This window comes from Meles meles, chromosome 17 (genome assembly GCF_922984935.1).
Source record: "Meles meles chromosome 17, mMelMel3.1 paternal haplotype, whole genome shotgun sequence".
NCBI lineage: Eukaryota > Metazoa > Chordata > Mammalia > Carnivora > Mustelidae > Meles > Meles meles.
Window position 1 is genome coordinate 47,173,735 of NC_060082.1, and position 23,243 is coordinate 47,196,977.

General features: G+C 36.9%; 1 protein-coding gene across 1 annotated transcript; it reads left to right on the forward strand.

The window, feature by feature from the left end:
- Positions 1-9,097: 9,097 nt before the first annotated feature.
- PDC (phosducin) lies at positions 9,098-19,844 on the forward strand. Its single transcript, XM_045983148.1, has 3 exons — positions 9,098-9,158; positions 15,306-15,457; positions 19,320-19,844. The coding sequence occupies exons 1-3, from the start codon at positions 9,098-9,100 to the stop codon at positions 19,842-19,844; spliced, it is 738 nt and encodes a 245-aa protein (XP_045839104.1).
- The last annotated feature ends 3,399 nt before the right edge of the window (positions 19,845-23,243 follow it).

Sequence of the window (23,243 nt, forward strand, 5' to 3'; positions counted from 1 at the left end):
CAACATTTGAAATAAAATTATTTTTAGATATTCTTAATGTACTTGATGTGTATTTATTATATTTATTGTGAATAGTAGCTACTCCAAATTAACTCTCTACTCTTAAAAAAAAAAAAAAAAAAGTTGGCTTGTGTCTTTGCTTTTCTGGGGACTAAACAGCTACCAAAGTTACCAAAAGTTTCCATTACTTTGCTCTGTAGTGTTCTTTTGTTTTTTTTGTTTGCTTTTTTATATTTTTTTTCCCATTTTATTTATTTTTTTCAGCATAACAGTATTCATTGTTTTTGCACAACACCCAGTGCTCCATGCAAAACGTGCCCTCCCTATTACCCACCACCTGTTCCCCCAACCTCCCACCCCTGACCCTTCAAAACCCTCAGGTTGTTTTTCAGAGTCCATAGTCTCTTATGGTTCGCCTCCCCTCCCCAATGTCCATAGCCCCCTCCCCCTCTCCCAATCCCACCTCCCCCCAGCAACCCCCTGTTTGTTTTGTGAGATTAAGAGTCATTTATGGTTTGTCTCCCTCCCAATCCCATCTTGTTTCATTTATTCTTCTCCTATCCCCCTAACCCCCCATGTTGCTTCTCCATGTCCTCATATCAGGGAGATCATATGATAGTTGTCTTTCTCCGATTGACTTATTTCACTAAGCATGATACGCTCTAGTTCCATCCACGTCGTCGCAAATGGCAAGATTTCATTTCTTTTGATGGCTGCATAGTATTCCATTGTGTATATATACCACATCTTCTTTATCCATTCATCTGTTGATGGACATCTAGGTTCTTTCCATAGTTTGGCTATTGTAGACATTGCTGCTATAAACATTCGAGTACACGTGCCCCTTCGGATCACTACGTCTGTATCTTTAGGGTAAATACCCAGTAGTGCAATTGCTGGGTCATAGGGTAGTTCTATTTTCAACATTTTGAGGAACCTCCATGCTGTTTTCCAGAGTGGTTGCACCAGCTTGCGTTCCCACCAACAGTGTAGGAGGGTTCCCCTTTCTCCGCATCCTCGCCAGCATCTGTCATTTCCTGACTTGTTAATTTTAGCCATTCTGACTGGTGTGAGGTGATATCTCATTGTGGTTTTGATTTGTATTTCCCTGATGCCAAGTGACGTGGAGCACTTTTTCATGTGTCTGTTGGCCATCTGGATGTCTTCTTTGCAAAAATGTCTGTTCATGTCCTCTGCCCATTTCTTGATTGGATTGTTTGTTCTTTGGGTGTTGAGTTTGCTAAGTTCCTTATAGATTTTGGATACTAGCCCTTTATCTGATATGTCGTTTGCAAATATCTTCTCCCATTCTGTCAGTTGTCTTTTGGTTTTGTTAACTGTTTCCTTTGCTGTGCAAAAGCTTTTGATCTTGATGAAATCCTAATAGTTCATTTTTGCCCTTGCTTCCCTTGCCTTTGCCGTTGTTCCTAGGAAGATGTGGCTACGGCTGAGGTCGAAGAGGTTGCTGCCTGCATTCTCCTCAAGGATTTTGATGGATTCCTTTCTCACATTGTGGTCCTTCATCCATTTGGAGTCTATTTTCGTGTGTGGTGTAAGGAAGTGGTCCAATTTCATTTTTCTGCATGTGACTGTCCAATTTTCCCAGCACCATTTATTGAAGAGGCTGTCTTTTTTCCACTGGACATTCTTTCCTGCTTTGTCGAAGATTAGTTGACCATAGAGTTGAGGGTCGATTTCTGGGCTCTCTATTCTGTTCCACTGATCTATGTGTCTGTTTTTGTGCCAGTACCATGCTGTCTTGATGATGACAGCTTTGTAATAGAGCTTGAAGTCCGGAATTCTGATGCCACCAACTTTGGCTATCTTTTTCAATATTCCTTTGGCTATTCGAGGACTTTTCTGGTTCCATATAAATTTTAGAATTATTTGTTCCATTTCTTTGAAAAAAATGGATGGTATTTTGATAGGGATTGCATTAAATGTGTAGATTGCTTTAGGTAGCATGGACATTTTCACAATATTTATTCTTCTAATCCAGGAGCATGGAACATTTTTCCATTTCTTTGTGTCTTCCTCAATTTCTTTCATGAGTACTTTATAATTTTCTGTGTATAGATTCTTAGCCTCTTTGGTTAGGTTTATTCCTAGGTATCTTATAGTTTTGGGTACAATTGTAAATGGGATTGACTCGTTAATTTCTCTTTCTTCTGTCTTGTTGTTGGTGTACAGAAATGCAACTGATTTCTGTGCATTGATTTTATATCCTGACACTTTACTGAATTCCTGGACAAGTTCTAGCAGTTTTTGAGTGGAGTCTTTTGGGTTTTCCACATATAGTATCATATCATCTGCGAAGAGTAATAGTTTGACTTCTTCTTTACCAATTTGGATGCTTTTAATTTCTTTTTGTTGTCTGATTGCTGAGGCTAGGACTTCTAGTACTATGTTGAATAGCAGTGGTGATAATGGACATCCCTGCCGTGTTCTTGACCTTAGCGGAATAGCTTTCAGTTTTTCTCCATTGAGAATGATATTTGCGGTGGGTTTTTCATAGATGGCTTTGATAATATTGAGGTATGTGCCCTCTATCCCTACCCTTTGAAGAGTTTTGATCAGGAAGGGATGCTGTACTTTGTCATATGCTTTTTCAGCATCTATTGAGAGTATCATATGGTTCTTGTTCTTTCTTTTATTAATGTGTTCTATCACATTGATTGATTTGCGGATGTTGAACCAACCCTGCAGCCCTGGAATAAATCCCACTTGATCGTGGTGAATAATCCTTTTAATGTACTGTTGAATCCTATTGGCTAGTATTTTGGCGAGAATTTTTGCGTCTGTGTTCATCAAGGATATTGGTCTGTAGTTCTCTTTTTTGGTGGGATCCTTGTCTGGTTTTGGGATCAAGGTGGCCTCATAGAATGAGTTTGGAAGTTTTCCTTCCATTTCTATTTTTTGGAACAGTTTCAGGAGAATAGGAATGAGTTTTTCTTTAAATGTTTGGTAGAATTCCCCTGGGAAATCGTCTGGCCCTGGGCTTTTGTTTGTTTGGAGATTTTTGATGACTGTTTCAATCTCCTTACTGGTTATGGGCCTGTTCAGGTTTTCTATTTCTTCCTGGTTCAGTTGTGGTAGTTTATATGTCTCTAGGAATGCATCCATTTCTTCCAGATTGTCAAATTTGTTGGTGTAGAGTTGCTCATAGTATGTTCTTATAATTGTCTGTATTTCTTTGGTGTTAGTTGTGATCTCTCCTCTTTCATTCATGATTTTATTGATTTGGGTCCTTTCTCTTTTCTTTTTGATGAGTCTGGCCAGGGGTTTATCAATCTTATTGATTCTTTCAAAGAACCAGCTCCTAGTTTCATTGATTTTTTCTATTGTTTTTTTTTTTTTTGGTTTCTATTTCATTGATTTCTGCTCTGATCTTTATGATTTCTCTTCTCCTGCTGGGTTTAGGGTTTCTTTCTTGTTCTTTCTCCAGCTCCCTTACGTGTAGGGTTAGGTTGTGTACTTGAGACCTTTCTTGTTTCTTGAGAAAGGCTTGTACCACTATATATTTTCCTCTCAGGACTGCCTTTGCTGTGTCCCATAGATTTTGAACTGTTGTGTTTTCATTATCATTTGTTTCCATGAATTTTTTCAGTTCTTCAATTTCCTGGTTGACCCATTCATTCTTTAGAAGGATGCTGTTTAGTCTCCATGTATTTGGGTTCTTTCCAGCTTTCCTCTTGTGATTGAGTTCTAGCTTCAGAGCATTGTGGTCTGAAAATATGCAGGGAATGATCCCAATCTTTTGATACCGGTTGAGACATGATTTGTGACCCAGGTTGTGATCTATTCTGGAGAAGGTTCCATGTGCACTAGAGAAGAATGTGTATTCTGTTGCTTTGGGATGAAATGTTCTGAATATATCTGTGATGTCCATCTGGTCCAGTGTATCATTTAAGGCCTTTATTTCCTTGTTGATCTTTTGCTTGGATGATCTGTCCATTTCAGTGAGGGGAGTGTTAAAGTCCCCTACTATTATTGTATTATTATTGATGTGTTTCTTTGATTTTGTTATTAATTGGTTGATATAGTTGGCTGCTCCCACGTTAGGGGCATAGATATTTAGAATTGTTAGATCTTCTCGTTGGACAGACCCTTTGAGTAGGATATAGTGTCCTTCCTCATCTCTTATTATAGTCTTTGGCTTAAAATCTAATTGATCTGATATAAGGATTGCCACCCCAGCTTTCTTCTGATGCCCATTAGCATGGTAAATTGTTTTCCACCCCCTCACTTTAAATCTGGAGGTGTCTTCGCGTCTAAAATGAGTTTCTTGTAGGCAACATACTGATGGGTTTTGTTTTTTTATCCATTCTGATACCCTGTGTCTTTTGATTGGGGCATTTAGCCCATTAACATTCAGGGTAACTATTGAGAGATATGAATTTAGTGCCATTATTAGCCTGTAAGGTGACTGTTACTGTATATTGTCTCTGTACCTTTCTGATCTACTACTTTTAGGCTCTCTCTTTGCTTAGAGGACCCTTTCAATATTTCCTGGAGAGCTGGTTTGGTGTTTGCAAATTCTTTCAGTTTTTGTTTGTCCTGGAAGCTTTTGATCTCTCCTTCTATTTTCAATGATAGCCTAGCTAGATAGAGTATTCTTGGCTGCATGTTTTTCTCGTTTAGTGCTCTGAATATATCATGCCAGCTCTTCCTGGCCTGCCAGGTCTCTGTGGATAAGTCTGCTGCCAATCTAACATTTTTACCATTGTATGTTACAGACTTCGTTTCTCGGGCTGCTTTCAGGATTTTCTCTTTGTCACTAAGACTTGTAAATTTTACTATTAGGTGACGGGGTGTGGACCTATTCTTGTTGACTTTGAGGGGGGTTCTCTGCATCTCCTGGATTTTAATGCTTGTTCCCTTTGCCATATTAGGGAAATTCTCTCCAATAATTCTCTCCAATAGACCTTCTGCTCCCTTCTCTGTTTCTTCTTCTTCTGGAATCCCAATTATTCTAATGTTGTTTCATCTTATGGTGTCACTTATCTCTCGAATTCTCCCCTCATGGTCCAGTAGCTGTTTGTCCCTCTTTTGTTCGGCTTCTTTATTCTCTGTCATTTGGTCTTCTATATCACTAATTCTTTCTTCTGCCTCATTGATCCTAGCAGTGAGAGCCTCCATTTTTGATTGCACCTCATGAATAGCTTTTTTGATTTCAACTTGGTTAGATTTTAGTTCTTTAATTTCTCCAGAAAGGGCTTTAATATCTCCAGAGAGGGTTTCTCTAATATCTTCCATGCCTTTTTCGAGCCCGGCTAAAATGTTCAGAATCGTCATTCTGAACTCTTGATCTGACATATTACCAATGTCTGTGTTGATTAGGTCCCTAGGCTTCGGTACTCTCTCTTGTTCTTTTGTTTGTGGTGATTTTTTCCGCCTTGTCATTTTGTCCAGATAAGAGGATATGAAGGAGCAAATAAAATACTAAAAGGGTGGCAAAGACCCCAGAAAAATGCGCTGTAACCAAATGAGAAGAGACCCCAAATTGTGGGGGGGGGGGGTGAAAGGGGATAAAAAGAGGTTCAGAAAAAAAAAAAGAAAAAAATTTAAAAAATAAAACAAATAAAGAAAAAATATAAAAAAGAAAGAAAAAATATATATATTTAGATAAACTAGTAAAAAAACGTTAAAAAAGAAAAGGGTAAAAGTTTTAAAAAATTTAGCAGAAGAAGAAAAAAGAAAAAAAATTGAAAAAAGAAAAAAGAAAAAAAAAAAATTGAAGTAGCCGCAAGACTAAAGAATCATGGGGAGAAAGCCATGAGTTCTGTGCTTTGCTTTCTCCTCCTCTGGAATTGTGCTGCTTTCTTAGGAGTTGAACCTAGTTTCCTTGATAGATGAACTTCGTCCTGGCTGGATATTTTGTTGATCTTCTGGGGGAGGGGCCTGTTGTAGTGACTCTCAAGTGTTTTGCCTGAGGCGGGATTGCACCGCCCTTACCGGTGGCCGGACTAAGTAATCGGCTCGGGTTCGCTTTTGGGAGCTTCTGTTCCCTGAACGCTTTCCGTAGAGTTCCGGAGGACGGGAATAAAAATGGCGGCCTCCTAGTCTCCGGCCCGGAGGAGCCATGAGCCTGGGGCCCCACTCCTCAGTGCGCCCCCAGAGGACAGCGCCCAATCACTCCCGTATCCCCAGCCTCTAGCCGCGCTCCGAGCTCACCCAGCCCGCGACCAGTTCAAGGTAACCCCGAGCTGAGAGTTCAGTCCTCGGCTCTGTCTCTGCAGCCGGCTTCTCCGTTCTAATACCTGCGAGCTCTGCGACACTCCGACACCCCTAATCCTTCTGTGACCCTGCGGGACCTGGGGCCACGCTGACCCCGCGTGGGCTTCACCCTGGTTTAGCCTTTGGAGCAATGTCCCTCAGTGGAACAGACTTTAAAAGTCCTGATTTTGTGCTCCGTTCCTCCGCCGCTTGCCAGGAGCCGGCCCCTCCCCCTGCGGTCTATCTTCCCCGTCGTTTTAGATTCACTTCTCCGCCAGTCCTACCTTTCAGAAAGTGGTTGATTTTCTGTTTCTAGAGTTGCTGTTCTTCTTCTCTTCGCTCTCCCGTTGGATTTGTAGGTGTTTGCAATGTTTAGATAAGCTATCGAGCTGATCTCCTGCTACCTGATGTAGTTTCAGCCTGCTACTTCTCCGCCATCTTGACTCCTGATCTGTAGTGTTCTTTTGAAGCAAACTAATAATGTTCATGTTTCTGAGATATAATTTTTTTTAAGTTATTGCAATAATTAATTAATTAGCTTTTTAAAAATATATAATGCTTGTTTATTTATTTTAAAGTAAGCTCTATATCCAATGTGAGGCTTGAACTCATGACCCTGAGATTGAGTCACATACTTGGAGCCCCTGGGTGGCAGAGCTGGTTAAGGGCCCAACTCTGGGTTTCCACTCAGGTGGTGATCTCAAGGTCATGAGATCAAGTCCCATGTTGGCTCCATGCTCAGCGCAGAGTCTGCTTAAGACTCTCTCTCCCTCTTCTCCCTCCCTCCCCCACCAAAAAAGAGTTGCATGCTCTGCTTACTGAACCAGCCAGGGTCCCCTTACATAGCTTTTTTCTTTTTAAAGATTTTATTTATTTGAAAGAGAGAGTGAATGAGAGACACTCACAGAGAGAGGGAGAGAGAGAGAGCATGAGCTGCCGGAGGGGCAGAGGGAGAGGGAGAAACAGATTCCCTGCTGAACAGGGATACCAATGAAGAGCTGGATCCCAGAGCCCTGGGACCATGACCTAAGCGAAAAGCAGATGCCCAACCAACTGAACCACCCAGGTACCTCTTAAGTAGCTTCTTTTCAGCAACATTTATTTATTTCTATTTTCCCTTCTTTTCATTTTCATTTATTCTTTTTCATTAGTAAACCCATTCAACTTTAATATTCCTTATTACATTTATAGTTACATAAATGTTGTATAATAAATAGATATTTCCTTGACAGATTTTTTAAATGGCTCAAACCATTATTTATTTATTTATTATTATTCCCTCTTTTACATGAACATGAGAAAGATATATGATTTAAAATCTATATCTACAGTCTCCAAGAGTTCTTGACAGTATTTTCTTAAAAGCCTCTTCTTGTTCAATTGGGTAAAATCAAATTGGCAAGGATTTTTGACAACCAATGATTCTGAGTAGGGACTATAACGATGGAAAAAATAAACTTATGAGACCATAAAATTATGCTGGGAGCAGATGTCAAAGCAAAAAAGGAGTGAAGACAAAGAACTCTGGTTTACCATTCCATACCTTGGGAAAGCACTAAATGAACCAAGTCCAAGCATAAATCAATAAAAATCTAAGACGGGAATAAAAGCATAAGTTGGATCACATCATTGCTTAAAACTGACTTTGAAAAAAAGAGGTAAAGGGGAGAAGGTAGAGGAAGCTTTCTTCAGTAAAGAGATGGTAACTCCACTGTTAGTATAACCTCCCTGATGTGAAAATTTCAAGAAAATCACAACTATATGGACCCCTTAGGTAATGTGTTAGTTGTATAATAATAGATTTTCCAAATGATGGAAAGATAAGTAAATAAGTTACATTTATGTAAATGAAGAATAAATAGGTTCTATATCATGGCATCAAGGAGTTTTCGATGAATAAAATTCCATGTGCTTTTGGTAGATATTGTGACATATTTTAGTCAAAATTCTATAGGTATAGTTACTAATTGTTATTTTCTTGGTGGGTAACATCACCAAAACTTGCTTTATGGTATGGAGAGATGTTCTGGTGTTAGTTTTTGAGCAGCATTGTTCCTTAGATTGTTATTCTTTAATACCAATTCGGAAGTAGGACTTCTTAAATCTTATTGATAAAAATGACTCTATTACAATTTAACTTTCATAATATGGTAATGACTTAAGATTTAGCTCTAAAATTAAATCTAGGTTCAAATCCTTGCTCCACCATTTACTATGTGATCATGGACAGATAACTTAAAGTCTGTCTTCAGCTTCCTCAGTTGTAAAATGGTGTTAATAATTATCCCTGTCACATATAGCTACATGAGAATTAAATGATTTTTGACACATAAAGTAATTGGAACAATGTCTGGCAAAAAGTAAGTATTCCTAGTAAATATATAATAATTATTAATTTAAAAATTGTGTTATACAAAATATTGGGATATAATTGTATGATATTTGGTAACAAAATTAAGAAACAAATAATAAATAATGTTCATTAAGTACATAGACTTAAACTGAAGGCTTTTAAAGTAAAAACAAACTACAAATTATGTAAAATCTTCAGGTCAAAATATCTTTAACTATACAAACATTAAATTAATGTCCTTTTACAAGGAGACAGAAACATACTAAATACTTTATTAGTGAGAACTCCTAGTTCAGCATGGACACGGGCAACAAGAGAATAATAAGATATAAATATATATATATGTATATATAAATATATATATATATGTACATATATATATATATATATAGCCTAGCATTCATCTGTTGTTCACGCCATAGATTATATCAAATCTTTGCTCATGCTTTATATTTGTTCTTTGTTTTTGTTTATTTATAGATTATCTCTTTGTTCATGCTATAGATTAAATCAAATCCAAACCCTAAAATGGAAGAAGCCAAAAGCCAAAGTTTGGAAGAAGACTTTGAAGGACAGGCCACACATACAGGTAAAGCAAATCCAGAAAAAAAAAAAGTTACCAAGTTAAAATTAAATGTGGATATCTCTAATGTTCTTACTGCCATTATTCAGTATGAAATTTAAGTAATATCTTTGAATGTCTTGATGGGATCATTTAAAAATATTTGAGTGGGAAAATTAATGTGAAATCAAATACTCTTAGAGTAGTTTTATTTAGATGTTAAAGAATGAGAAAAACACTAAATATTGAGAATTTCTTACTACACAATTATCATAAGGCCTCTTCTACACCATAATTTAGCTCTTTCCTCTCTAATTTCCCTGACTGTGAACTTTCCTTGCAATTATAAGCAATACTAGACTAAAAGGTACATATTTTTAATTTTGATTTTTTGTATATGAAAAAAATAAAGAAATGTTAAAACATTCTTAAATCAAATGGATTTCAGTATTCCTCTAGAAAATCTAAGACTTCAATTCATTTCACCCAGAGTCTGTTTTCCTAATCTGTTAAATTGTGTGGGACTGTATATATGCTACTATTAAGAGTTTAAAAATCAAATAGCATGTCAGTTTAAAAGTTCAGTTTGTACCTCTTAAGCTTCTTCACTTATTTTATATACCTTCAACTAGTATAATGTATATCAACTCTACTTCAGTTAAAAAATAAATAACACTTAAAAATAAATAAAGATAAAATGTTGGGGTTTTAACTCTATTGCATCTTATTAAACTAATAATTTCCTCTCTCTTTTAATAATATGAAATGGAGCCTCTAAATTTAGTCAAAGAGTTGAATGAGTTCACATGAGTACTAGACAAAATGTATGGCAATTCATTTTATTTTATATAATAAATAAATTATTTTATATAATATAATTTTATATAAATATTTTATATAATAAATAAATAAATAAATAATAAATAATAAATAATAAATAATAAATAATAAAACTAAATAAATAAAAATATATATTTTATTATTTATTTTATAATTTATTTGAGAGAGAGAGAGAGAGTAAACATGAGTGGGGGTAGAGGCAGAGGGAGAGGAACAAGCAGACTCCTAGCTGCATGGGAAGCCCCACTTGGACTTGATCCCAGGACCTGAAGATCATGACCTGAGCTGAAGGCAGATGCTGAACTGACTGAGCCCCCCAGGTATTCTAGGAATTCATTTTATAACAATAATATGAAGAGTACCTTTCTAAGTATGATAGAACAAAGAAACCATAGAGGAAGACTGATAAATTCAACTATAAAAATGAGGGAGGGAGGAAAGGAAGGAAAGAAATGTCTGCTATTTGATAGGTCATCAGTAGCAAATTTCAAAAAACACTTGACAAAATGGGGGAAAACAGCTGCAATTCAATTGACAAAAGTGTTAATTTCCTAATAAATACTGAAAGCACCTACAAATCAATAAGAAAAATAACAACAATCAAGTGGAGAAATAAGCAAAAGATAGGCCAGACAATTGAAAAAATAGCCCTTATGAAGTTATAGTACTATTGTGAGATACATTTTTTTCCACACTGTTTGTAAAAGTGAAATGTTTAATAAGACACTTTGAATAGAGGCATACCCATACATTACTGGTAGGAGTGTAAACTAGTACAGCCTACTAAGAGTAGTTTAGCTATATCAAAATTAGAAATACACATGCTTTTTGATCAAGCAATTTTACTACAACAACCTATAGATAGAACTGCATGGATTGAAAAAAAAAATGGATGTGCAAGGTTCTTCACTCAGGATTATATTACAGAAAAAATGGGGAGGAAACAATATACATCAACAAGAAACTTTTTAAAGCAAATGAATATCTAACAATGGAACACTATGTCTCCATTTTTTTAAAAGAATCTCTTTATGTATGTATATGAAAAAATCTCTGAGCTGTATTACGAATTAAGAAAAGCAAGGTAAGAAAAAGCATCTGTAATATACTACCACTTGTAAAAAAAAAAAGGAGAAAACAGATTTTCTACACATATAAACACATGCTATACACATGCATACGTTTCATATACAGAAAACATATCTGAAAGATGAATACAAGTAAACAGCAAACAATGATTGACTATAATTTTAATATAAGAAACTTTATATTAAAAATATATATTATCTTTAGGGTAAATACCCAGTAGTGCAATTGCAGGGTCATAGGGAAGCTCTATTTTTAATTTCTTAAGGAATCTCCACACTGTTCTTCAAATTGGCTGCACCAACTTGCATTCCCACCAACAGTGTAAGAGGGTTCCCCTTTCTCCACATCCTTTCCAACACATGTTGTTTCCTGTTTTGCTAATTTTGGCCATTCTAACTGGTGTAAGGTGATATCTCAATGTGGTTTGTTTTTTGTTTTTTGTTTTTTAAATTTATTTATTTTTTCAGCGTAACAGTATTCATTGTTTTTGCACAACACCCAGTTCTCCATGCAATACGTGCCCTCCCTATTACCCACCACCTGGTTCCCCCAACCACCCACCCCCACCCTTTCAAAACCCTCAGGTTGTTTCTCAGAGTCCATAGTCTCTCATAGTTCGCTTCCCCTTCCAATTTCCCTCAATTTCCTTCTCCTCTCCATCTCCCTTTTGTAGCAACATGGACGGGACTGGAAGTGATTATGCTGAGTGAAATAAGTCAAGCAGAGAGAGTCAAGTATCATATGGTTTCATTTATTTGTGGAGCATAATAAATGACATCAATGTGGTTTTAATTTGAATCTCCCTGATGGCTAGTGATGATGAATATTTTTTCATGTGTCTGATAGCCATTTGTATGTCTTCATTGGAGAAGTGTCTGTTCATGTCTTCTGCCCATTTTTTGACATGATTATCTGTATTGTGTGTGTTGAGTTTGAGAAGTTCTTTATAGATCCTGGATATCAACCTTTTGTCTGTGCTGTCATTTGCAAATATCTTCTGTTTCCTTTGCTGTGCAGAAACTTTTGATCTTGATGAAGTCCCAAAAGTTCACTTTTGCTTTTGCTTCCTTTGTCTTTGGAGACATATCTCGAAGAGGTTACTGTCTATGTTCTCGTCTAGGATTCTGATGGATTCCTATCTCACATTGAGGTCTTTTATCCATTTCGAGTTTATCTTTGTGTATAGTGTGAGAGAATGGTCAAGTTTCATTCTTCTACATATAGCTGTCCAATTTTCCCAGCACCATTTATTGAAGAGACTGTCTTTTTTCCACTGTATATTTTTTCTTGCTTTGTCAAAGATTATTTGACCATAGAGTTGAGGGTCCATATCTGGGCTCTCTACTCTATTCCACTGGTCTATGCGCCTGTTTTTATGCCAGTACCATGGTGATCACAGCTTCGTAGTAAAGCTTGAAATCAGGTAATAAGATGTCACCAGTTTTATTTTTCTTTTTCAACATTTCCTTAGCAATTCGGGGTCTCTTCTGATTCCATACAAATTTTAGGATTATTTGCTCCAGCTCTTTGAAAAATACTGGTGGGATTTTTATCAGAATGGCATTAAAAGTATAGATTGCTGTAGGCAGTATAGACATTTTAACAATGTTTATTCTTCTGATCCAAGAGCATACAGATACAGTTGTAGTGAAAAGAAGGAACATCTGTACGCCAATATTCATAGCAGCAATGGCCACAGTCGCCAAACTGTGGAAAGAACCAAGATGCCCTTCAATGGATGAATGGATAAGGAAGATGTGGTCCATATACACTATGGAGTATTTGCCTCCATCAGAAAGGATGAATACCTAACTTTTGTATCAACATGGATGGGACTGGAAGAGATTATGCTGAGTCAAATAAGCCAAGCAGAGAGAGTCAATAATCATATGGTTTCGCTTATTTGTGGAGCATAAGGAATAACACGGAGGACATGGGGAGATGGAGAGGAGAAGGGATTTGAGGGAAATTGGAGGGGGAGATGAACCATGAGAGACTATGGACTCTGAAAAACAATCTGAGGGTTTTGAAGGGGAGGGGGTTGGGAGGGAAGGGGAGCCTGGTGGTAGGTATTATGGAGGGCACATATTGCATGGAGCACTGGGTGTGGTGCATAAACAATGAATTCTGTTACACTGAAAATAAATTAAATTAAAAAAGAAAAATATATATAATGTAAATTAAGAAATTATTAAGAAATACGTGAAAGAAAGAGAATACACCCACGCATATAATACTAAAGGTATAGAGGGGTGCCTGGGTGGCTCAGTGGGTTAAGCCTCTGCCTTCAGACCAGGTCATGATCTCAGAGTCCTGGGACCAAGCCCCACATCGGGCTCTCTACTCAGCAGGGAACCTGCTTCCCCCTCTCTCTCTGCACTCTGCCTACTTATGATCTCTCTCTCTCTCTGTGTGTCAAATAAATATATTTTTTTAAAAACTTTAAAAAATTTTTAAAAAGGTATGGATATGTCTAATCTTTAGTGAAGGATATTTAAAACTCCATATTTCCAAGAATTTTGACCTTCCAAACAATTTTATTATTTACCAGGACAACTGAATATCTGAATTCTAGTTGGATCATCCTTGAATTAATTAATTTTTCCTAAATCTGCAAATCCCTTCCTCTCCTTTGTAAAAGGTTCTTAGAATCTTAAAAGGAATTGGGTGATTATGTAATAATTTCCTTAAAGCCTTTTTAGTTCTGTTAATTGAAGTCAGGTCTTCACTTACTGGTTGTTTTGTATGTGCTATTGTTGTTTTCTGGATCTTGATATCCTTCAATTTGTATCCCCGATAATCCTAGTGTCCCTATTGATAGTGTAGTGCCAATTCTAGATTATTGCTGAAGCTTCCTTCTTATTTAATAAAAGTGTTATTTTTCTAAAATTCTAATTCCCTATATATTCTAAATTTTTAATATCTTTACCCTCAAATTTTGCCAATAGTTGAAAGTACATAATTTGTATTTTCATTAATTTAGATGTTTCAGAGAAATTCTTAGCCAAAACCCATCTAGCAAGATTAACATAAGCTTCTGCACAGCAAAGGAAACAGTCAACAAAACAAAAAGGCAACCCATGGAATGGGAGAAGATATTTGCAAATGACAGCACAGACAAAAGGTTGATATCCAGGATCTATAAAGAACTCCTCAAACTCAACACACACAAAACAGATAATCATATCAAAAAATGGGCAGAAGATATGAACAGACACTTCTCCAATGAAAACATACAAATGGCTATCAGACACATGAAAAAATGCTCATCATCACTAGCCATCAGGGAGATTCAAATTAAAACCACATTGAGATATCACCTTACACCAGTTAGAATGGTCAAAATTAGCAAGACAGGAAATGTGTGTTGGAGAGGATGTGGAGAAAGGGGAACGCTCTTACACTGTTGGTGGGAATGCAAGTTGGTGCAGCCACTTTGGAGAACAGTGTGAAGATTCCTCAAGAAATTAAAAATAGAGCTTCCCTATAACCCTGAAATTCCATGACTGGGTATTTACCCCAAAGATACAGATGTAGTGAAAAGAAGGGCCATCTGTACCCCAGTGTTTATAGCAGGAATGGCCACGGTCACCAAACTGTGGAAAGAACCAAGATGTCCTTCAGTGGATGAATGGATAAGGAAGATGTGGTCCATATACACAATGGAATATTATGCCTCCATCAGAAAGGATGAATACCTAACTTTTGTAGCAACATGGATGGGACTGGAAGAGATTATGCTGAGTCAAATAAGTCAAGCAGAGAGAATCAAGTATCATATGGTTTCACTTATTTGTGGAGCATAACAAATAACATGGAGGACATGGGGAGGACATGGGGAGATGGAGAGGAGAAGGGAGTTGAGTGAAATTGGAAGGGGAGATGAACCATGAGAGACTATGGACTCTGAAAAACAACCTGAGGGTTTTGAAGGGGCGGGGGGTGGGAGGTTGGGGAACCAGGTGGTGGTTAATAGGGAGGGCACGTATTGCATGGAGAACTGGGTGTTGTGCAAAAACAATGAATACTGTTACGCTGAAAAGAAATTTAAAAAAAAAAAAAGATTAACATGGGAAAACATTTTTATGAGCAGGGAAATCAGGCATTTCTAGACCAAGCAAGGTTTTTTAAATGATACAGAAGATGACAAGTCTATTCCAGTGATGATACTTATACAAATTTCAATGTATAAATAGTTGTTTTGAAAATGAAGAGGGAAACAATTTGTTTTTTCTTTTACTTCAGGACCCAAAGGCGTAATAAATGACTGGAGAAAGTTTAAATTAGAGAGTGAAGACAGAGATTCAATTCCACCTAGCAAGAAGGAGATTCTCAGACAAATGTCTTCCCCTCACAATAGAAATAGCACAGACTTAAAAGAAAGATTCAGCAGAAAGGTAAGGAAAAATCAGTAGTTATAATTTACAATGTGTTTTCAGTCTAAATGACTGTAAAGAATCACTTTAGAGATATAAAATAGATATATTTCAAAAATATTTATTATGATATTGTTATGTTGGCCAACCCCCCCCCCCCCAAACCCAGGAAATGAGGTAAATGCCTGTGAAGGTATTCCATGTTTAAAAATATATATATAGGAGCTCTTAAAGAATGAGTTACAAATACACAAGCTGACTTACAGGCAGTTCTATAATATGAGAAAGCAAGATAGAGTATTTTAAATTATATGATTATCTCTAGGGGCGCCTGGGTGGCTCAGTGGGTTAAAGCCTCTGCCTTCGGCTCCGGTCATGATCCCAGGGTCCTGGGATCGAGCCCCACATCGGGCTCTCTGCTCGGCAGGGAGCCTGCCTCCCCGCTCTCTGTGCCTGTCTCTCTGCCTACTTGTGGTTTCTGTCAAATAAATAAAATCTTTAAAAAAAATATGATTATCTCATTCTCTAGAGCAAAGGGAAAAAACACATTACTGTATATATTTTTACATTTATATAATTACATGAACAGTATATAGAAAATATGGGGGGGGGGGAGTATGGAAAGACATTCACCAACCTGACAATATTGGTTATTTAGAAGGGTGGAATTGGTTGAGAGATCTCAACTTCCTTTTCCAAATAAGAGAAAGAAGGTAAGGAGAATGAGCCACATTTTTTTAAAGGTATCAAGATATTTTTAAAGCAGAATTTTAAAAAAAAATCTCACTTATTGTTATATAATGTGTATGTCCATGTGCTATGTCAATATGTTAATGGAGATTATCTCAGAGTGTTAGAGTGGTAAATTTCACTATTTATTACTTCCTGCCTTTAGTCTTTAGGTTTTTGAATCCTTATCATTAGCATGCATTATTTATATAACAATAATAACAACAATCATATTTTTAAAAAGATTTTATTTACTTGTTTGACAGGGAGAGAGATCACAAGTAGGCAGAGAGGCAGGCAGAAAGAGAGGGGTAGCAGACTTCCCGCTAAGCAGAGAGACTGAAGCGGGGCTCAATCCTAGGACCCTGAGATCATGACCTGAGCTGAAGGCAGAGGCTTAACCCAATGAGTCACCCAGGCACCCCAACATCAATCATATTAATTTAAAACCCATTAAGTGATTTCCATTGGAGAATAAAATATGTTAGTGGGCTATATATCTCCAAACCAATGTATATGAGTTGTATATTGATTCTCAACAGACAGACTACATCAGAAACATACTTGGTTCTAGACTTCTGCCCATTGTAAAAATCTTCAAGTCTTAAGAATTTGTTTCCCGAGGGCGCCTGGGTGGCTCAGTGGGTTAAGCCGCTGCCTTCGGCTCAGGTCATGATCTCAGGGTCCTGGGATCGAGTCCCGCATCGGGCTCTCTGCTCAGCAGGGGGCCTGCTTTCCTCTCTCTCTCTCTCTGCCTGCCTCTCTGCCTACTTGTGATCTCTTTCTGTCAAGTAAATAAATTTGAAAAAAAAAAAAAAAAAAAAGAATTTGTTTCCCGTGTGCCTGGGTGGCTCAGTGGGTTAATCCTGTCTTTGGCTCAGGTCATGATCTCAGGGTCCTGGGATCGAGTCCTGCATCCGGTTCTCTCCTTGGCAGGGAGCCTGCTTCCTCCTCTCTCTCTGCCTGCCTCTCTGCCTACTTGTGATCTCTCTCTGTCAAATAAATAAATAAAATCTTAAAAAAAAAATGAGTTAAAAAAAAATGTTTGTTTCCAGATTTGGGTTCCTTCACAGACACACTACATGATAACAGATGAGTCAATTAATTTTTCCCCTCTGAAGAATTGCACAACACATCCTCTCTTTGCTTTGAAAAGATGTGAAGAGAAAATAAATATGAAAGTATTTGAAACATGAAAATGCTCTACAAATGAGAGACATTATGATTATTGAAAGTGTTGCACAGGTTAAGCTTGAAAAATGTATCTGAATGTCTAAATACCTGAATATGTGATTGGAACAAGATCTCACAAATGCATACATAAATCAGTATTACAATACTGATACAATATTTTTATGGTTCAGTCTGTTAAATTAACAGTACTATGGTAGGAACTTAAAAGTTATATGGCATCTAATTTTTTTAGAGTTAAAAAAATTAAATTGAGAATTATCTTAAAGCAAAAGAGTAATATGACAGGGAAAAGAATGAGGATATTAGAAAAACAAATGAGGCAGAAATGAGAAGGAATTAATGAAAGAACCAGATATTTCTACTTAACCTGAATCTTAGTATTATCTATAAAATGAGAGTAATAATACCTACCTCATAGTTTCATTGTGAGATCTGAATAAAATAACCTAGGCAAAGTGCCTAAAGACATACTAGGTTTTCCATAAATACTAGTTTCTTGTCTTCTCAATTCTCCTCCACTTTAAAAATTATAAGAAGTTGCTATTTGAGAGGCTACTTGATGGCAAAGCAGCAGCAGAGAATCCCCTTGAGAGCCATCCAACTTCTATGGTCTTGGCGGTGCCACATCTCTCAATCACACAATCTCCACATACGTATATATGTATGTATGTATTTTGGTGGAGGAGGAGACTGTTTAACATTCTATGGAATAAATTAATAATGGTGTAGCTATTTAAAAAGGCTCTGCAGGTCTTTTATACTCCAGCTGCAGTGGAAAGTAGCTGTGTTGGAAGACGGAAGTTAAGTCTTTTCTCACTTTAGCCTAAACCAGTAGATAAGAATTGCTTTCAGGTAATTTAAAGCTCATTTAAAGATGGCTCACTCAGCCTCATACATACAAGTTTTAATTCAGTAGTTCTGGGGTGGTGCTAAAAAAATTTGCTCTTACCAGAATTTCTCAGATGCTGCTGACCCAGCATCAACCTCTTGAATGATCTGATGAACTCCAAATAATAGTAAAATCTTTCTTGCTTGAATTCCATTCCATATATTCCAAAAAGTCAGTAAGTTATAAGACATATTTTTTTGAGGATATAATCTTTTAAAGAACTTTTGTGGAGGAGACATTAATATCTAAAGGCCTTTGTTAGGTACATTTAAATTGTGTGTGTATGCCTTTTTATTTTTTATGAAAACCACTCCAGAGTAGAACCTGGTGGAATTTTTTCATCCAAAGTGATGGGTAGCTAAGTGGCATATTTTTCTCACAGAGATTGTAACCATCTCATAGCTCAACCACATTCAGAAATATTTAGCCATGCATTTAATCAAGCAATAATTACTGAGCTTCTATTATGTGCCAGATGCTACAGCAGATAATGAGGAGAGATGAATGATACAAAATTCCTGCCCCATGGGATGTATAGGTTATAAAAACTATTATGAAATAAATAAGTACATGACACAATGTCAGATAGTATTTGTTGCTATGAAGAAAAATAAACCAATATTGGGAATAGAAAGCATGGTGTGGGAACTCTTTAAGGTAGTATAATCAAAGAAGGTAACATTTGAACAAAGGCTTGAAAGTAGTGAAGGAGGAAAAGGCTTTCATACCAGGAGTGAAATGGGGTAGTGGGGAGAAAAGAGTTGCAAACTCTTTGAGTTGAGAATGGGTTTGGTATGTCTAAAAATTATAAATTTCTGGGGGCATCTAGGTGGCTCAGGTTAAGCATCTGCCTTCGGCTCAGGTCATAATTCCAGGATCCTGTGACGGAGCCCTGCAGAAGGCTCCTACTCAGCAGGAAGCCTGTTTCTCCCTCTCTCTCTGCCCCTCCCCCCTATTCGTGCACACGCATGCTCTCTCTCTCTCAAATAAATAAAATCTTTTAAAAAATGTAAAAAAAGAATATAAATTTTTGACCAAATTAACTCAATCATTTCTTTTGTCTATTTCTAGATGAGCATTCAAGAATATGAATTAATTCACCGAGACAAAGAAGACGAAAATTGTCTTCGTAAATATCGTAGACAGTGTATGCAGGATATGCACCAGAAGCTGAGTTTTGGGCCTAGATATGGGTTTGTGTATGAGCTGGAAACTGGGGAGCAGTTCCTGGAAACCATTGGAAAGGAGCAGAAAACCACCACAATTGTTGTTCATATTTATGAAGATGGTATTAAGGGTTGTGATGCTCTAAACAGTAGCTTTACATGCCTTGCAGCTGAATACCCTATGGTCAAGTTTTGTAAAATAAAAGCTTCTAATACAGGTGCTGGGGATCGCTTTTCCTCAGAGGTACTCCCCACACTGCTTGTCTACAAAGGTGGGGAACTCATAAGCAATTTTATCAGTGTTACAGAACAATTTGCTGAAGAATTTTTTTCTGGGGATGTGGAGTCTTTCCTAAATGAATATGGATTACTACCTGAAAGAGAGATACATGCCCCAGAGCAGACCAACATGGAAGAAGATACTGAATAAAGAGTCACTATGCCAACATCACATATTTCTCCAAGTTTAACATTGATTTTGGTAGTATCCATATTCCTTTAGAGAACACAAAGTATGCCTGTGGCTCTTTTAATTTGTAAGAAAAAAAAATTGACACTAAAATGATTTGATTGGTATTTCTTATTTACTTAAATGCATAGAGGGCTTTACTACAAAATATTATAGTCTTCAGCAACATGTTAGTAGTCAAAGAAGATATGGATAATATTGTGATGGTTTTCACAAATCCCTTTCAGGTTATGTGTTGGCTTTTTTATTCCTTGTCTTTTCCTCAGTAGTATTATTTGGACTTTTTAAATCATATTATCAATCATAAGTTTGCTCATGTGATAAGAATAAAGTTTCATGAGGAAATAAGTTTTCTATTTGAATTCTGTTCTTTCTCAAGTACTATATTATCAAGGCCCTAAAAACATTATACAACCCAAAATATTTTTAAAAATCATTCAGTAAGGTATTTTACATTATATATATACATAATATATATTCATATTTATATCTTATAATACACTTAGAAACTTTGTGTCACATTAAAGTTACAAAAAAAGGTAGTTTTTTAAAAAATGCAACTTCAGAGGCTAACCATTTTAAGGAAAAAAAGTTTTAGTCTATGGACCAAAGAATGTTTAGTAGTGACATAATTACAACTATCATTTTTTATTGTTTATTATGGGCCAGGATTTTATACATACAATGTATAATTTTTGACCACAATTCCACAAATAGATATGCACAAGTGGATAACACTTTATAAATGATGAAACTGAAATTCGAGAAGTTTCCCTTGAAATTCGAGTGTTTCCCTTGAAAACACTGGGAAAAATTTCCTCCTACATTAACAAATGGAAATGCAAAACAAAATATAATTTGAAAGATGTTTTTAAATGTATCATGAATGAACTGTAGAGCAAGATAAAAGAAACTTCTAGAGGTCTGAATCATAATGTAAAATAATGGTGAGTGAGAGTTGAAGCACTATGATCTATATTTGAAGACATGGTGCTTGATAAATCACCCAAAACTGGCTCCCTGTGGGAAGTCTGCTTAAAATGGATTTCCCTGAGGCACCTGGGTGGCTCAGTCAGTTAAGCAACTGCTACCAGCTCCGGTCATGATCCCAGAGTCCTGGAATTGAGCTCCGCATCAGGATTCCTGCTCAGCAGGGAAGTCTGCTTCTCTCTCTCCCTCAGCTCATGCCCTCTCTCCTCCTTACTCTCACTCTTTCAAATAAATAAATAAAATCCTTAAAAGAACCCAGATTTGTTTATTTTTCCCCTGGCAGACGAATGTTCAAATCAGATATTTGTTATAAGTGGTAGTCTCCACTATACTAAATGAAGATTTTTTATCTTCTCTTTCCTTAAATTTTTCATACCCTTTTCCTCCAGTCCAAGCACTTCACCTTCCTCATACTTTATTGAGAAAATATAAATTATTTTTTAAAAGATTTAATTTATTTATTTGAAAGAGAGAAATACAAGCAGGCAGAGCAGCAGGCAGGAGGGAGAAGCAGGCTCCCCATGGAGCAGGAAGCCTGATGAGGGGCTCTATCCCAGGATCCTCGGATCATGATCCAAGTCAAACGCAGATGCTCAACCAACTGAGACACCCAGGTGCCTCAAGAAAATAGAAGTTATAAGATGGGCCCTGCCTCACCTTTCCATATGCAGTCTAAAATGTGCAACTGCATATTCCAAGATGGCAGAGGAGTAGGAGAACTTAGTCTTATCTGGGCCCAGGAATTCAGCTAGATAGCTATCAAATCATTCTGACACCTGTGAACTCAACTGGAGATCTAAGATAAGAATTGCTGCAATTCTACAAATAGATAAGCAACCACTTTTTACACAGTAAGAGGTGTGGATAAATGAATCCAAGGTGATATATCATTGGAAGATAAACCATGGGGACAGGGAGCCTCCAAAAGCTGGCACCAGAATGTGATGTAGCAGCAGAGCACAAAATCAGAACTTTTAGAAGTCTACTCTGGTGAGGGATGTCCTTGCCTGAAAGGTGCTTAGGTGGCAAAGTGAGGCAGAATCCTGGGTGGGACAGTGTGGTCTCAGGATCCCTGAGATCACAGGAAAAGACTGGGAGTGCTCAAGTATGGCAGAGCTCCCAGGCATTGAAGCAGGGAAGTCAGCTGCAATAGCAAGCCCAGGAGTGGGCTCTCAGCTCAGGTTTGCCATATAATAAAAATTGGGACAGAGTTGGGTGGACTGCTCTCTAAGCAGGGGCCCAGGGAGTGGCAGAACAGTGGCAGTATTCCCCGTTTCTCCCCAGGAGGAGCAGCACGGGTGCACACCTCAGGAGTCTTCAGGATTTGGAGACTTGAAATGAAGTTGTGTGCCTGAAATAGAAATGCTTGGTTGCAGGTTAGATGAGTACACAGTGTGGATGGAGACCAAGGAGATAGGAGTGACTGACTGCTTTTTCCCTGTGGGTGCGTTGAAATGTGGGGCCCTAAACTCTGGGTTCTGGGGCTGGAGATTGAGAGGCCACCATTTTCTTTCTCATCCTCTAAAGTGGCACGGAAAGACTTCAGGGAACTAAAGCCATGTAGAGCAATCTAGAACCTTTACTTAACCTGGCCCCCTATCAAAGGTGGTGGAATTCCATCCAGGGAGATGATCAGCAAGAACATCCTTTTAAGACCAAGTTTACTGATCATAGAGAACTGCAAAACTCCAGTGAAGAGAAAAATAGTATATATAATTCATGAGGTTTTTTTCCCCCATGGTTCTTCAGTCTTTCAATTTTAATCATTTTCTTCTTTCGTTTTTCAGCCATTTTCTTATTTCATCAGCTCTTGTTTTCAAATCTTTTTTAATTTTCATTTTTACAGTTACATTCTATCCTTTCTATTTAATTTTACTTTTGTATATATGTGAGCTTTTCTTTCTTTAGAATTTTGGGATGCAGTTTCTTCTAACAAACAGATCAAAATACACCCAGAATCTGGTGTATGGCTCTCTTCACTTTACCTTTCTGATCATATTTTCTCCTTTTTCTTCTTTTGTTTGTTTTTGTTTATTAAAGTCTTTTTAAATTTTCATCCTTACAGTTACAATCTTTTCAATGTATTTAATTTTATTTTTGTATATATGTAAGTTTTTCTTTCTTTACTATTTTGAGATGTAGTTTTATCTAACAAAGGCCACAATACAGGATATAATGTATTGCTTTGTTCTGTTCACCTATCTCTTTATAGTCCTTCTCTTTCTTTCTTCCTTGCTTTTTCTCTTTTAATTTTCATTTTTACACTTACATTCTGTCTTTTTATTGTATTTAATTTTATTTTTATACACATATGTTTTTCTTTCTTTACTATTCTGGGATCTAGTTTTCTAACAAACAGACCAAAATATA

Bases quoted from the DNA above. Each gene is read 5' to 3' on its own strand.
- PDC (XM_045983148.1), top strand. From the start codon at position 9,098: ATGGAAGAAGCCAAAAGCCAAAGTTTGGAAGAAGACTTTGAAGGACAG. The intron at 9,159-15,305 runs GTAAAGCAAATC...CTTTTACTTCAG, and splicing joins AGGACAGGCCACACATACAG to GACCCAAAGGCGTAATAAAT. The intron at 15,458-19,319 runs GTAAGGAAAAAT...GTCTATTTCTAG, and splicing joins AAGAAAGATTCAGCAGAAAG to ATGAGCATTCAAGAATATGA.